Source organism: Diceros bicornis, chromosome 35 (assembly GCF_020826845.1).
Source record: "Diceros bicornis minor isolate mBicDic1 chromosome 35, mDicBic1.mat.cur, whole genome shotgun sequence".
Lineage (NCBI taxonomy): Eukaryota > Metazoa > Chordata > Mammalia > Perissodactyla > Rhinocerotidae > Diceros > Diceros bicornis.
The window spans coordinates 18,789,283-18,805,611 of record NC_080774.1 but is presented as its reverse complement, the minus strand read 5'-3'; the positions used below and the strand labels follow the sequence as shown (position 1 = coordinate 18,805,611).

Genomic DNA, 16,329 nt, shown 5'->3' with positions numbered 1-16,329 from the left:
TTTATTGTTGGGGCTAAAGTTCTCAGCTAATCTAAAAAAATGATACAAAACAGGCTTAAATACTGATTCAACTATTTCATAATTAATACACTGAGTAAAAGAAACTTCTCAAAAGGACCTCAAGGATTTTGACAAGAAATGTTCATACCAAACAGTCAAAATAGTGATCAGGGGTTCCAAAGACTTTAAATAAATAGCATCATTACCTTAATTCTCTGCTCATTAACACGAGCTAATCGAGTTTCAGTTTTCTGAACAGCTATATCCCAATCTTCTAAAGTACCTTGATAGAAAGAGAAGCAAACTTTCACTTTTTAAGATTTTCAAGGCTAGAATAATATAAAATTTTCCTCATTTCCCCACACCTCCAGAAGGGATCTCTCCCATCAGACAATAAGAACTGGAGAGTCAGCTCCCCATTTTAAGATTTCATTATGTAGGCTTGAAGTTTCAGAATTCAAATAGTCCTTCCAGATGTATTTAAAACGTCACTTGTCTTTCAGAAAAGAGACTTGAAAACCAGAATATGATCTATTATGGGCTCTCTCTGGCGAAGATTATGAAAACATTCTAATGCAAAAGATGCAAGACATTTATATTAAGACTGAAGAATTTTAAGAGCTCCTCAAATGATAACTGTTGGGGTGTTTTGTAATTTGTTGTTGTTTGGGTGTTTCATTTCAAGTGCTGAGGGGTTCACACTTTAAATAGAGACCAATGCCCATGGATAAATTCACTCTTTTCCTACTGGAAACTTAACACTGAGGCTCTGAAATTCAACAAGCGACGCACACGCCCGATGCACACGTTCAGCTGTCTGCCTCTCTGCGCTCCTTCAGTGTGCTGGACGTTGTGCTGGAGCGGAGGTCCTCAACTGAGCCCTCCTGACCCCGGGGGGCATTCACGCTGCTGGTGGTCGTGACTGGAGCAGGGAGGAGTGCTACGGGCACCTAGTGGGGAGAGGCCAAGGGTGCTGCCAATGGTCCTACAATGCCCAGGACGACCCCCCACAAAGAATCACGAGAACCCCGTGCTAGGCCCACATCACAGAGTCCTTGTATGTGGAGAACTTGAGAGGACTCGCTCTCACTGGAGAGCACCACATGGCAGTCTAATCACAGAGCGCCACCTGAAGGGCTGTAGCCGTAAACAGTCTGTCCTGACAGACTACAGTCTTGAGACCAAATGGTAAACAGGACAGACTCCAAGCCAGAGCAGAAAGCCAAGGGTCCCCACCTTCTGTCCTCTCCATGGTGAGCAGGACTTCACAGACGTGCTCTGGGTAGTCACTGGTGCACTGGACGGCCCGGTGCAGAGCCTTCCTGCAGTGCTGGGTGTCCCCGTGTGCCCTAGGGCAGAAACAGACAGCTGCTCCCACCAGGACACAAAGCGGAAGGCACACAAAGGGAGGGGCAGTCTTCTCTCAGTAGTGCCACAGGATCAGAAGCTTCTGAGGAGACTCGAGCTTCCAGAATTATCCACAGCTATTCATACTACTGCTAATTTTAACGTCGTCTCCTTTTTCCATGAGAGTCCCTCCAGTCAAAACCTGAGGCTTTCTTCTAAATCACGCTTTCCCTCAGCAAGTAGGTGCCACTAGAAAATGCATCTGGGGCAGTGGTCTGCAACAAGGTATTCTGCCTTCACAGTATTTGCATGTGCAACACACATGAGGGAAGCTAAGAACTCTGTGCAACTTGATAAGGTCCCTAGAGAAATTCTGCAGTCCTACCCAAGGGAAGAAGTAACTAATCCAGGGACTGTCAAATTTCATGCCTAGACTCAGATCTTTCTGCACTGACACGGAAAGATATACAGCTAATCACTATAGTTATACAACGATATTCTGTGAATCACAACAGTTATGAAACACTATGTTCTCATTTCTGTTTTTAAAAAGTTTATAAATATTGCAAACACATATTAGGACACTAAGAAAAAATTGAGAGCAGTGGTTCTCAAAGTACGATCCAGGGGGCCGGCCCCGTGGCTTAGCGGTTAAGTGCTCGTGCTCCGCTGCTGGCGGCCTGGGTTCGATCCCGGGCGCGCACCAACACACCGCTTCTCCGGCCATGCTGAGGCCGCGTCCCACATACAGCAACTAGAAGAATGTGCAGCTATGACATACAACTATCTACTGGGGCTTTGGGGGAAAAAAATAAATAAATAAATAAATTATTAAAAAAAAAAAGTACGATCCAGGGACTACTGAGGGTCTGCGAAGTGAACACTACCTGCATAATACCAAAACGTTATTTAACTTTTTCACCATGTTGACGTGCACTGACGGAGCAAAAACTACGGTGGCTCTTGGCACAAATCAAGGCAGTACCCCTCTTTTTACTGTTGTGTGACAAGATGGGGTGCGCACATAAAGCACTTCTTTATGCATTCCGAAGTACAACAGTGGTTACAAAGAAAATAATACGTTATTGTTTGGGCTGCAAGCTGAATAGTTACTTTTTTCATGGATATCATTCTTACTTGAGAGAACAGCTGAGTGACAGAAACTACAGTTGTTCAGACCTGGGTATTTGGCAAACATGTTTAAAAACTAATGAAGTGAGTCTGTGACCACAAGAAAACCACTGATGGTATTTGTTGCCAGTGATGAAATTCAAGCTTTCGAGTGAAAATTAGAATTTTGGAAAACTTGTATCCGCCACTGTGAGTCAGTGAGGATAGGAACAAATGCGATTTTTTCCAACTGTATAATGAAATGAGTCAATGGCTGGAAGAGCTGCATGACTTAGTGAAGCAGCATTCTCCAAACAAACAATGCACGCCCAGAATCACGCCTGAGTAACGGTCCGCTGGGAGGGTAAAGAGACCAATGGCCATGAGTGTGACAGTCTGAAAAATTCACTAACGTGGTTTCAGACTCCACACTGCAACCGACTTTTAAGAAACTACGACTTGCCAGACTTGGCTGCAGGATGAGAGAAGATGACCCACAATGATTGGAAAAGGCTATTAAAATACCCCCTTCTCTCTTCTAACCTCCTATCTGTGTAGGCCACATTTTCTTCATGTTCTTCAACAAAAACATCACAACAGAGTGAATGCAGAAACAGACACGAGAATCCAGTGTCTTTTTCTAAACCAGCCTAAAGATATTTGCGAAAAATATAAAACCAAGTCACTTTCCTCACTAAATTATTTTGGAGTTTGGAAAATGGTCATTTTTCACAAAAAATGCGTTATGTTAAATGTAATAAATTTATTGTTATTTTTAAATGAATAAAAATATTTTTTAAATTTCTCAATTTTCTAATATGGTAAATATTAAAAGATATACCTCACATAAACAGAAGCTTTTGGGGGTCCTCAAATTTTAAGAGTGTACAAGGGTCCTGAAACCAAAAAGTTTGAGAACTGCTGATCTAGAGGAATATTCAAGAAGCTTCAATAGCGGTCATCTCTGGGGAGGGGATTATAAGAAACTTTCACTTCCTATCACATATTTTTGTAAATGTTCTGACTATTTTAATTTGAGCACGCATTATTTTTTAAATTGGGGGTAAAAAAAAAACAAAATATTCAAAACAGAAAAAAGGTAATGTGGAAATATATTTATGGACGTGCAATGTTCAAGAGATACTGAATAAAAAAACTGGTCATGTTCTTTATATCTTCCTCATATTATTAAGATTATCAGGCATATCTTATATATTTAAAATAATTTTAGGTTTATAACATGTACACTGTAATTGCATTTTCATTTTTAAAAAATTTAAGCATAGAAAGCTCTCAAAGAACATCCCCAGACCATTAACTAATGGTGAGTATGTCTGGGTTTACTGATGCAGATAATTTGGGTTTTTTTGTCTTTGCTTTTTAATATTTTCTACTTTTACATACAAAGCAAATATAAAAAAATAGCTCCCCCAAAAGTCAAAGAAAACAGTCATGTCCAAAAATCAAAACAAACAAACCAAAATAACAAACTGAAAGAAATGCACGGCTATTCTTTAAGAAGAGCCCAGGCACAAAACACTAAGTGTGGTTCTCTAGCCTCGCCCAATAAACACACAGCCCTAATGAAAAGGACAGGATGACAGAGGAAGGAGCCAGCCCACGCTGGCAGGAGTCAGCAGGACTGAAGCCGGGTCACGCCTGACAAGCACCCCTCCCCCACCCCAGGTCAGTTACCTTTCCAGGTTGTAATACTCAAGCCACATGTTGGCATACTTGGCGTTTCCTTTGGTCATGATGCTATCCCAGAGTTCTCGAGCTTTCTGCATATTATTGCACAGTCGAGCCTAAAACACATTAGCAGGCTCAGTTAGGGAAAGGCTCAAGCCTTACGACATCGACACCCACTACAAAACATGCTTCAGACGTGCCTAAAAAGCTCCCCTAACCATCAGTGTTCAGAACTCCCTGGACGTCCCCCGGCCGCCCTCCACGGTGACAGGCCCAGCCCACCACCTCAGCCTCTCTGCAGTGACAGCCCTCCAGCTGTCAGCCTCCACCGCTGGAGAGCACAGAGCAGGGGCCTACAGGCACTGCTGGTCACTTGTTTTTGGTTTTATCAAGCTTAACTACAAATATCTAAGAGGCAATGTGTGAGAAAGACAGACTGATTTAGGAGCAAATGCTTGCTCTGGCACTTACTAAGTGACTTGGGCAAGTTACTTGACCTCTCTGAGCCTCAGACACGTCAGCTGTAAAACAGTCACAACACAAACATCCCATCCAGAAACTACCTGATAAGTGTTTGTTTGACCTGATCCCCCTCAGAGAATAAAACACTAGAATTTTACAATTCTATGAGCTGATCAAAGGCAGGTTCCATGTCTTACTCACCTTGGGGTCCCTGGTCCAGTAATAACATGCGACTCATCATATCCTCTCATTATCTGTCACGTCGTCTGTCTTCCACCCTAGAGTAAGCCTTACTAGCACAGGGCCCGTCTCTATCTCATTCCCCCAGTGCCTAGAACAGTGCCTGGCAAACAGTACACACCTGGTATGCTCTCACGAAGGAGACACTCGGGGAGGGGGGGAGGGAGGGAGGGAGGAAGTCAGTGAGTGAATGCCGGGCATGCAGACATTTGCTGCACAACTTCTACCCGGGAGCTAGTCTTTTCACTAAGATATGAACAAATGTGCATCAAGTTAGGCAAACAACACGAATCCTTACAGAGCCCAGACCATCAGCTGGGATTCTGACTCAACTTCAGCCACTCTGTTAGACAGAGGTCCTTCAAAGGTGGATGCAACTGTCAAAAACATTTACCTCCATCCTAGCCCAGTTCTGCATGATCATGCAGCTTGGATCTCCACTCTCGTTGAAACCTTTAAGAACAGAATTAGTCCACATTAGAGAGTAATCTGGAGACACAGAGCACCTGACTGAAAAGGCACATGCACCCAGAACAGGCAAGGCGACTGGACAAGCAGTGGGCTGCGGCCACACTCACGCTCTTCTACGTCCTGCTTCAGATGCTCCAGAGCGCGTGCAAATGCGGACCTCAGCTCCTCCAGCTCCTTACTGGAGTCTGTCAGAAAGAGCACCAGGTTGGCTTTATGAAACAACATACCACAGCTTTTTTTTTAATCCTACACTGAAACTCCTGGGAGCCTGTTATGTACCTGGCATCATGCTGTGGACACAGAAATAAAATAGCCAGTCCCTGTCCTCATCACAGAGTGGGGGGAAAGACACTGGAACAGAGCACATTTTGCGGAGTACACCAACAAAGGTGAGCACGGGGTGCTGTGTGGGCGACGCAGCAGAGGGGGTCTCCCCTAGCCGGTAGAATGGCTGAAGGCCACCTACATGAGTGTGCGAGTACCAGTTAGACAAGGGGTTCTGGCTGCTATTTTTTTGAGGGGGAAAGGGAGAAAGGCAGGGGATCCTGCAGACGCTCCAAGTTTTTACAGAAACACAGCAGTCTTATGTAAAGAACTATTTAGGATATATAGAAGGGAGAAAAAAGAGAACTGAGACTAAAGAGAATGCAGGAGGCAGCATAAAATGTAAAGACCACTACTCTCTTCCTTTACAATCCACAGCATGACTTGTTAAAGACTTACACAGCTAAAATTTCTGGGGAAAAACAGTTACCAATGGCTGGTCTACAGCATTTGCCCCATCACCACGTATCTGGGCAACTGGGACACGCCACCAGAAGACATGGTAAGAATTCTGATATGAAACACACGAATTTAAATACCTTGTTTGAAATCAACCCTCCTCCTCAGGTAATCAAGGTAGGCCTGCCAAATCTCCACATAATCAGTGGCCTGAATGAAGCCAGCACTCAAAGCTTTCTCGAAGGTCACTGGAGTTGAAGAAAAAGCCAGGATTTGTTGCCAATTCAAAAAGAGGCTTATGTAAAGTTATCAAGATTATTATAAAAACCTCTACTGACTATAAATACTATAAGCCTTAATTATATACAATAATACAATAATAATATACAACAAAGTGAAATGAGCTAGAGAGAAATGTTCAAAAGAAAAGCTACTAGAGCACTGCACAAATGATGTTCTAGAAAGGGCATGTTCCACAAGATACTCTGCAATAGAAGAGTGCCAGGTCAAGTGAGTTTGGAGAAAGATCCCGACCTGCTGGAAAATCACCATGAATTTTAGCATGTTAAAAAGCTGTAAGAAGCCAAAAATACAACCAGTTTATCTCCCACTTAGAGCCCTTTTTGTCACTAATACCCAATATCCCAAAGTAACAGCTGGGAATGCTGATTTAATGACTTTGTCACAGCTCTGTGTTTCTGACTTGGGACAAAAAGCTAAGCAGTCTTCCCACAAAAACATTCGCACCAGAAACGGCTCGGTGATCAACCCCATGTCTTTCCATGGCCAAGAGGTACCGACTCCACAGGGCAACTGTCCAGGGGCAGTTTCTAACAGCACGATTATGTACAGATAAAACCAAATCCTTCACTTTCAGGTGCCGATCCTACGAGAAAGAATGTCAGGGTTAGAAGATCAAATTTTATTAAGACTTCACCATCCGTGAGACATTTCCAGCACAACCAACTGACCAAAGAAATTTCCTTGAAAACGTCTCTTGTGACTGGTTTCTTCAACAAAGAAATCACAAGTGGGTGTGGGGAAGAAGAAAGGTGGAGAGGGGAACCTACAGACTAAAACAGCCTTAAGAGACATCAGCCAATCCTAATATACAGACCTTGTTTGGAGCCTGATTCAAATCTTTCATATATACATACTGAAATATTTACCAACAAAATGTGATTTCTGGATTTGCTTCAAAATAACATGGAAGGGGGGAAGTAAGTAAGATCCAGAGAAACTGGATGAAACGACAGTTAACGCCATTGGTTAACTGTCAAAGCTGGGCAATGGGTACATGAGGTTTCATTTTACTGACATGTTTACATTATGTGTTTACATGTTTCCATAATAAAAAGTTAAAAGAAAAAAAGTAACATTATAAATTCCTCAGTAGTAAGACTAGGCAAATTTTTTTATAGTTAGTGATCAGTTTAAATAACTTAAAACACTAGGAGAACTTTCTAAATGAGCTAGTAAAAGGGGAATAGGAGGATGAAGGAAAACGAGACAGAGCAGAGAGGAGCAGCATGCAACTTTACCTCCCGGCACGCTTACTGATTTTCTTTACATAGATCCTAAACTGGTAAAAGTAAAATGAAATTAGAAGAGTTATCTTACTAGGTACTGACTGTAACGGATCCATAAGTCTGGGACAAGGCAGTTCTCCACCAGGGCGCGCTCAAAGATCAACTGAATGCGAGCAGGATCGCCAATTTTCATCTCAAAATCGATGTATGCTTGATACTCGGCCAACCTGGGTGCCTCTGCTTGCAACTGGGGCAAAGGAGAATTGCAATGAAGTTGAAATGAGCTACTTGATACTGTAAGGAAGCACAGTACATCTTCACAGTAAATTCTGGCGAGACTGCTTACACCAAGAATCACCAATTCCCGCTTTCAGAAGCTCTGCACCTCGGGGTCTACAAGTTGATGGGCACAGCGGGGGTCCAAAGTGCTTATTCATGGCAATAGTTACAAAGGTTCCGTAAACTCTTTTCTAAATCCATCCCCAGACCACAGGGAATTAAAATCTCCCATCAATCAGGAACTGAATGAAAGAGAAACGCCTTTACCAACGACCACTGCTAGCCATCCTTCCAAAACAGAAGTCACCTTCCTGGCCTACTGAGTGGAGTGAATGCAACGCCCTGGAGTAACTCAGTGCCTTGTGCTACTTCAGGTTTCTCATCCCAAATACCAGCTCCTGCCAGAGCACAGGCACATGCAGAAGACGGAAGACGCCATGCTGAATGTTTACTGATCCAAAGACATACAACCAAAATTCTTTTTAGACGAAATCCTCTTGTTCAACTTGTTTTCTCTTCAGCCACACTCTGCTGATGGCCACGACAAAACTGAACTGGCTGAGGACTTCACTAATGAGGCTTTGTGAAACACAACGACATACCAGTCATTGACGTGCGAAACAGAGAGAGGAGCACATGCAGGCCAGCAAGAGCACGCGCTCTGAACATGGGAGATGATGTTCGGAGCCTCAGCATCCAGCAAAAATAACAAATTAGTTACCCAGACACACTGTGCCACTGACAACAACCAAAACTGCTGGATTAAACATAGAAACCATCTTTGTGAAAATCATCAACCAACTGGCAAAGAAACAAGAAGTACTAAGGACAAAATCTAAGTGAAGGCAGTTAATCTAAGCGAAGGTTAAGCTTTTGCTGGCTTAAGATATACTAAAATTGGATCTTCAAAACGATCCTATGAGGCAGGTATCATTACTACCCCCATATGACATTCGAGGCAACCGAGACAGAGAAGCTAAGTACTAGCCCAAAGTCAGAGAGCTAGTAAGTGGCAAAGCTAAAATTCAAATTTGAGGCAGCCTGGCTCTCACAGTCTGTGTTCTTACTCAAAGGCCATGAAAGACACTAAACACAGAGCCAAGAAGCCCAACAAACCTAAAGGAGGATAACTACAAAGATATCCAGACCTGGACCTACTGTAATGAAACTGCGGGACATCAAACCAAACCAACGAGACCTTAAAATTGGCCAGAGAAAAAACAAGGATTATCTTCAAAGAAGCAAGAGTTAGACAGACAGCCGACTTCTCAACAGCAACAACAGAAGCCAGAAAGGTATGCAGTCACACGTGCCGCATAACAACGTTTCAGTCAACGATGGACTGCATATACAATGGCAGTCCCATAAGATTAGTATCGTAAAGCCTGAGTGTGTAGTAGGCTATACCATCTAGGTTCATGTAAGTACAGTCTATGATGTTCACACGACGACAAAATCACCTAACGATGCATTTCTCAGAACATATCCCTGTCGTTAAGAGACACATGACTGTATTTAACTGCTGAGAGAACATACTGTCAGTCTAGAATTCTATATCCTGAGAAACTAACTTTCAAGAAGGAGAGCAAAGTTAAAGACCTTTTCAAACAAAAACTGAGAAAATCTGTTACCAGCAAATGTCTAGCACAGGAGACTCTAAAGGGTGGACTTTAAACAAAAGAAAAGTGATTCCAGATGAAAGCCCCAGGATGTAAGAAGCAAGAGCAAAGAAAGCAGGAAATGCATGTAGTAAATGTAAACAAATGAGACTGTATAAGGCGAAATTAACGATGATGCCTTGTGGGTCAAACAAAAAGACAAGAAATACAAGACAACAAGAGCATAAGTCTGAGGCATGGGAAATGAAGTTAGAAGTATTCTAAGATCAAGGGAAAAAATGCCACTTACAAATATTATTGTCCAAAAAAAAACAAGCATTATTACCAACAGAGAAAATCCAAAAGAATCTATAAATAAGAATTCAGCAAGTTTGATAGATAAAAAATTAATATAAAAAACCAATTACAGGGCAGGCCCCATGGCTTAGCAGTTGAGTGCGCACGCTCCGCTGCTGGCGGCCCGGGTTCGGATCCCGGGCATGCACCGACGCACCACTTCTCCGGCCATGCTGAGGCCGCGTCCCACATACAGCAACTAGAAGGATGTGCAGCTATGACATACAACTATCTACTGGGGCTTTGGGGGGAAAAAATAAATAAATAAAATCTTTAAAAAAAAAAATTACACTTTATATACCAGGAACAATTAGAAAAGAAAATCTTTAAAAAGATATCGTTTTCAATAGCATCAAAAACCACTTACAAATACATCTAAAAAATGTGTTCAAGACGTCAGATGAATTTCTAAATTAATGAAACTTTACAGAAAGACAAGGCCTAAATAGCAGAGGCCTATACCATGTTCACAGGTTGGAAGATTTGATATTTAAAAGATGTAAATTCTTTCCTAAATTGATCTACAGATTCAATGAAATTCCAATAAAAAATTCAACAGGTTTTTTTCTTTTTTTTTTTTTGGTGAGGAAGATGGTCCCTGAGCTAACATCTGTGCCCATCTTCCCCTATTTTGTATGTGGGTTGCCACCACAGCATGGCTTGATGAGTGGTGTGTAGGTCCGCACTCAGGATCTGAACCCGCGAACCCCAGGTCGCCCAAAGCAGAGTGCGCAAATTTATCAATAGTCTTTTTTTTAATACAACTTGAAAAGCTGACTCTAAATTCAATGTAAATATTAACAGTTAAAAAAAGCCAAGACTCTCTATAAGAAAAACAAGGTAGATGGGATTCATGCTATCTAAGATCAAAACTTATTATAATACTATTGTCATTATGACAGTGTCATATAAACCAGTGGTGCAGAATAGAGAGCCCAGAATAGACCTACACATAAATGGACATCTAATCTATGACAGATGTGGGACTGCACATCAGTGAGGGGAGGATGGAATTATCAAAATCAGGGCTGGAACGGGGCCAGCCCGCTGGCACAGCAGTTAAGTGCACGCACTCCACTTTGGCAGCCTGGGGTTCACAGGTTCAGATCCAGGGCACAGACCGACCCACCGCTTGTCAAGCCATGCTGTGGTGGCATCCCATATAAAGTAGAGGAAGATGGGCATGGATGTTAGCCCAGGGTCAATCTTCCTCAGCAAAAAAAAAAAGGAGGATTGACATCGGATGTTAGCTCAGGGCTGGTCTTCCTCACAAAAAAATAAAAAATCAAGGCTGGAACAACTGGTTCTCCGTATGGAAAAAAGAAACAGGACCCTACCTCATGCCACCCACAAAAATCAATTTCAGATGAAGACTTAAACATGCAACACAGAACGATAAACTCTCAAAAGAAAAAAGAGCTAAGCATATTCATGACTTTTGGAGTATGGAGAGATTTCTTAAGCATAACAAAAGCACAAACCATAAGAAAAAGAAAAATCCAATTAAAGAACTGGTCATCAAAGATGCCATTAAAAAAGGTGAAAAGACAAACCACAAACTTGGGGGAAAAAATTTGCAATACATACAACCAAAAGTAAGGATTAAGATTCAGGACTCCCATGGATCAATTAGAAAAAAGGCAAACCAAAAGAAAAATGAGTTGAAGACTTTAACAGGCACTTCGCAAAACAGGAAATCTGAATGGCCAGTAGATGAGAAGAGATGCTCAGCTTCATTAGTCATCAGAGAAATGCAAAGTAAAACTACAATTTCAGACTCATCAGAGTGGCTAAAATTTAAGAATGTAATTACTTAATAAGTCGTTACTTGGAAATAAGTATGTAATTACTTGGAAATTAAGTAGGTTGGCAAGAGTAACGAGAACTCTCAGATACCGCTGGTAGGAGTGTAAACTGACAACCTGGAAGACAGTTCACCATTACCCTATGATCGAGCAATTTCATCCCTAGGTATGTACTTAGAGAAACTCTTTTTCATGTGAACCAAGAGATACATACATTCTGCTCCTGCTAGCAGAACACTAGAAACAAACTAAGAAAGTGGATAAATAAATCATGGTATACACAGACAACCTTACAGCAGTGAAAACAAATGACTGTAACTATACTTATCAACATGAGTAAAACCCAAAAACATGCTGAATGAAAGAAAACATACAGCATGATTGCATTATATAAAAGTTCAAAAACAGGCAAAATTAAACAATATATTAAGGATACGCTCATAGGTTGCAAAACTATAAAGAAAAGCAGGGGAATGAATTATCACAAAAGTCAGGAAAGTGATTACCTCTCGGGAGAGGGAAGAGGAGGCAATCGGACAGGGGCACATAGACGTCTAAGGTACTGGCAATGTTCTATTTCTTAACCTGGGTGGTGGGTACATGGACGTTCACTTTATTATTAGTATGTAAGCTGTATGTATACATTTATACATTCTATATATTTCACAATAAAACACATTTTAAAGCTACTGTTTTACTTGCAACTATCAATCAGGGAAAAGCTTGTAGAGCGAGAAGGCGACTGTGAAAGAAGCCAACACTTACCAGCGCCTCCTCGTAGGGTTTGTATTTCTCCAGCTGCTGCAGTGCTCTGTTATAGTTCTGAATTACTGACTCTGGGATTGGGTCTTCTGACCACTCTTCATACTCTGCGAATGTTGCCTCCATATCTATTGAAAGATGGATTCAGCCCCGTGGGTCTTGCCATTGGGTTTTATCAATCCAAACAGAGATTAAACCAAGAGACTCACGTGCCGCTAGCCCCTCCCTCGTCTGTGGCCACAGCAGCTCTTACTGATGGAATCCTAGGCTCCTCTGCTGCGCCCAGACTGGGCCTGAGACTCTGTCTCAACGCGCTGTCCCAGACAGCCCTATCAACTAACCAATCAGAGTTAACGAAACTAACAGCAATGCTTTAACAACACTTACCTACCGCTTCCTATGTTCTAGCACTTCACATCCATTAACTCTTTCAATCCTTGCAACTCTGTGAGCTGGGTTCTCTTGTGATCCCTGTTCTGCAGTTAAGGAAAGTGAAGCAGGGGCTATATCACTTGTCTACAGCTAACAGTAGAGCAAGGCTTTGAACCCAGGCAGTCTGGCTCAAGTTCATTCTCTACTCACTATGCTATGCTGCCTCAGGTTGGTATGTGAGATGAAATCTACGAGCCAGCTTTTTCTGTATGTCACTCAAGGATTCGACTGGCGAGTCACCTTTTATAATTTGCTAAATCAAATCCAAATACACCATGAAGTAAAAAGAGAAATAACGCCTGGGCTCAAGACGCCCAGAGGTTCTGAGGGTGTACAATGCATAACCATGCCTAGGGAACAAACGAGATGGCAGTGCCAAACTCTTTCCAGACTCAGAAAAATCCTCCCTGCACTGCTCACGCTCACAGCTTCAGAGCCTCACAGGCTTGGCTTGCCAAAATATATTCGCCCACAAAGGAGAATCCCTACCAAACCCCAAGAAATTCAGATACAAATACTTCCAATTGATGGTGCTTCTGAATCAAACCACCCCACAAAAGAACAAGATAAATCCATGTAAAATCCCCATCTGTAATGGAAGAGGTTACTCCTGAAGAGAAAATGCTTACAGTGGAACTCTTATTCAATCAAGTTTCCCCAGAAAATACAGGGGGTCAGTTTCCCTACTCCTTTCAGAGACCTCATCTCTGCCTCTCCAACAATGTCTTACAGTAGGAAAGAGATCTCAACTGGGAGTCAGGAGGTCCAGCTTCTAGTCCTGCCTCTGACCCTCATAACCCTCTTGAACATCAACAATTCAAGACACGTTTTAACCAAGGGCCTCACCCACAGTGACACTGTCTACTGAGAATAAGAACACCAGCTACATTTGCCTCACGGGATGCTGGGAAAGGCCTAATTAACATGACATACCCCAAAGCATTTTAAAGACCACGAACGGCTGGCTGTTGACACGTCAGTTTCTCTTACCATAGAGTGGGATCGCCAACTGTCGCCGGAAGAGACTGTGGACTTTCTCAAGCTGTGAATCAAAGGTTTGTTCCCGGTCAAAAGGGGAAAGGAAGCCAGCTATGGGCTAAAGAAGCAAATTTGTAGTAAATGACAAACTTTGGTTCTTTCTACTTCAAAAAATATTTCAATAAATTTTTAGTTCAAACTAAAAAATTGTATATGACCTCTCATACGTGAGCTATTGTGCCAAATATTGCCAGAGAAACAAAAATAAATATTATCTCTGCTATTAAGCATTTATGATGGGGAGAAAACAAGAAGGAATATAAGAAACATACCCAAATGACTATAATGAGGCAGAATCTAAGTATCATAAAAGCAAAGTACCACAAGTATCGAAGTACTGTGGCTTGCTTTAAGCTGGTTTTTAGGGCTGAATTTTGTTGTTATGAAGGGAAAAAATCAGGAAAGACTCCTGGAGAAGCTGGCATTTGGGATGCGTCTGCAGGCCCTCCAGAGGTTACAAGAGAAAGAAACGAGAGAAAGAAATCTCTCCCAGTTAAAAGAACAATGTGAATAAAAGTACAGCGGCCAGAAAGTGCAAGAAGGTTGAGGGGAGCGTGGGAGCAGAGTCCACGCAGAGTGACGTCTGATACTAGAGAGAGCCAGACGCCAGCTGAAGGAGTCAGCCCTGATGCCTCTGTCAGGGAATGTGAAGGCACCACTGCAGATTCTTCAACAGGGACGTAATCCAGAGGGACTGGGCTAGTTTAATAACAATGATCTATTAGAGGGATCCACTACATGCCAACAATAACTTTGAGCACACACACAAACACAGTGGAGAGGGGACACTGGGGAGGGGACTGTAAATTCTATAAATCATAGTCTAGAAAATGCAACTATGATGGGGTCAAATCTCTCACAGTTACTATCGGACATGATACATATATATATTTTTTTTGGAGGGATACGGTTATTATTGTGCATCCACCCGGAACCAGTAACTAAAACAGCAGGATTTTTAAGTATCAGGAAAAAAACTGTACGGTCATCTGCTTTTTAGTCAAAGAAAGCATTCTCGCTCTTCCACAAAGACTACTGATTTCCTGTATTTTACTGCCCACCCACTAACGGCCTGGCGAAGACCATTTTGTTAACTATGTTCTTCCAAGACCACTTACAGAGACAGCCCCGACTAGTCAAAGGCAGGCACTGCTCACAGAGACAGGGGCACTCACCCGGGCAGCTTCCACAATCGCACTTTCAAATTCCCGATAAGCCTCCCAGATGGCAAGTCCTTTGGTCATATGTAAACCGACGGATGAGAGAGCCCTCTCAAACACAGAGCGAACTTTCTCAAGGCCACCTTTCTGACCGATCCCACCGACCGAATACTGGCCATACTCTAGCCAAATGTTAGGACCTAAAAATGAGAAGTGTTCTATTAGTTCAGGATATGAAATACCCAAATGTCAAAACTTTTGTTCTGATGCATAACAAGTGTGCCCACCAAAAGAGTATTCATTCATGCAAAAAGGTCAGAGCATCATCAACAAGCATCTTAATTTACCTACACTTATACTGCAGACTGAAAAGAAAGTGTATCATAAACACTGTTCCTACTGGGTATCACATTGAGATTTTACTGCATCAACAGTATATGCCAGGTGGTAATATGTAACACGACCATGATTGCAGTGCCTATTTATTAAAACTGAAAGAACCCAAGAACAGATTTCAATGAAAATAGTTACAAATCAGAGTCAATCTTCAGAAAGTTTCAAAGCCTAGAATTTTTCAACTTTTGAATCTTGATTCATTTTTAAGGCTTCTGGTCAAAGTGAAAAGACAAAATTAAAAGCACCAATCTTGTTACTAGAAATCTATATTTTAAATCTCTATTTTTAATAATGTTTTAACAACAAAAAAACACTTGATTGCCTTGTTTCTTTCACTTTCTTTTTCAACTTTTTATATACTCACTCCCATGGCTTTAAGACCAGACTAATGAATTAAACTCTTTATGAATGCATCAATTCTTACTGTACACGTTTTGCCTATTAAGTCACTTTTCAGAAAATTTCAGAGGCCTATACACTAACCTTGTAAAATAAAAATACTAAAAAGATAAAGAAGCCAATTTGAGAATTACTGTATCTTTTCCTAAGGCTTGCTTTTTCAAAGAAATAGGTTTCTTTCAAAGAACTTAGCCCAAGTTTGTCAGCTTCTCTGTTTTCACTCACCAATACAGAGCTGCCATATGGGCTGCAAAATAAAAATGGAAATGAGCTAGCTCGGGCCAGCCCCATGGCTTAGCGGTTAAGTGTGCGCGCTCCGCTACTGGTGGCCCGAGCGCGGATCCCGGGCGCGCACCGACGCTCTGCTTCTCCGGCCATGCTGAGGCCGCGTCCCACACACAGCAACTAGAAGGATGTGCAGCTATGACATACAGCTATCTACTGGGGCTTTGGGGGAAAAAAAGGAGGAGGATTGGCAATAGATGTTAGCTCAGAGCCGGTCTTCCTCAGCAAAAAGAGGAGGATTAGCGTG

General features: G+C 42.1%; 1 protein-coding gene across 2 annotated transcripts in view; it reads right to left on the bottom strand.

The window, feature by feature from the left end:
- SART3 (spliceosome associated factor 3, U4/U6 recycling protein) overlaps positions 1-16,329 on the bottom strand; it is a 35,226-nt gene that overhangs the window by 6,012 nt on the left and 12,885 nt on the right. Inside the window, exons 4-14 of one of the 2 annotated variants that reach the window (XM_058531654.1) lie at positions 15,018-15,202; positions 13,795-13,900; positions 12,376-12,500; positions 7,663-7,818; positions 6,790-6,928; positions 6,183-6,290; positions 5,427-5,504; positions 5,243-5,301; positions 4,153-4,262; positions 1,237-1,349; positions 207-283 (exon numbers count right to left, since the gene is read on the bottom strand). In XM_058531654.1, the coding sequence (XP_058387637.1) occupies positions 207-283; positions 1,237-1,349; positions 4,153-4,262; positions 5,243-5,301; positions 5,427-5,504; positions 6,183-6,290; positions 6,790-6,928; positions 7,663-7,818; positions 12,376-12,500; positions 13,795-13,900; positions 15,018-15,202 (1,256 nt within the window). The remainder of the gene's footprint in view (positions 1-206; positions 284-1,236; positions 1,350-4,152; positions 4,263-5,242; positions 5,302-5,426; positions 5,505-6,182; positions 6,291-6,789; positions 6,929-7,662; positions 7,819-12,375; positions 12,501-13,794; positions 13,901-15,017; positions 15,203-16,329) is intronic. The other variant, XM_058531655.1, reaches the window with a different exon arrangement.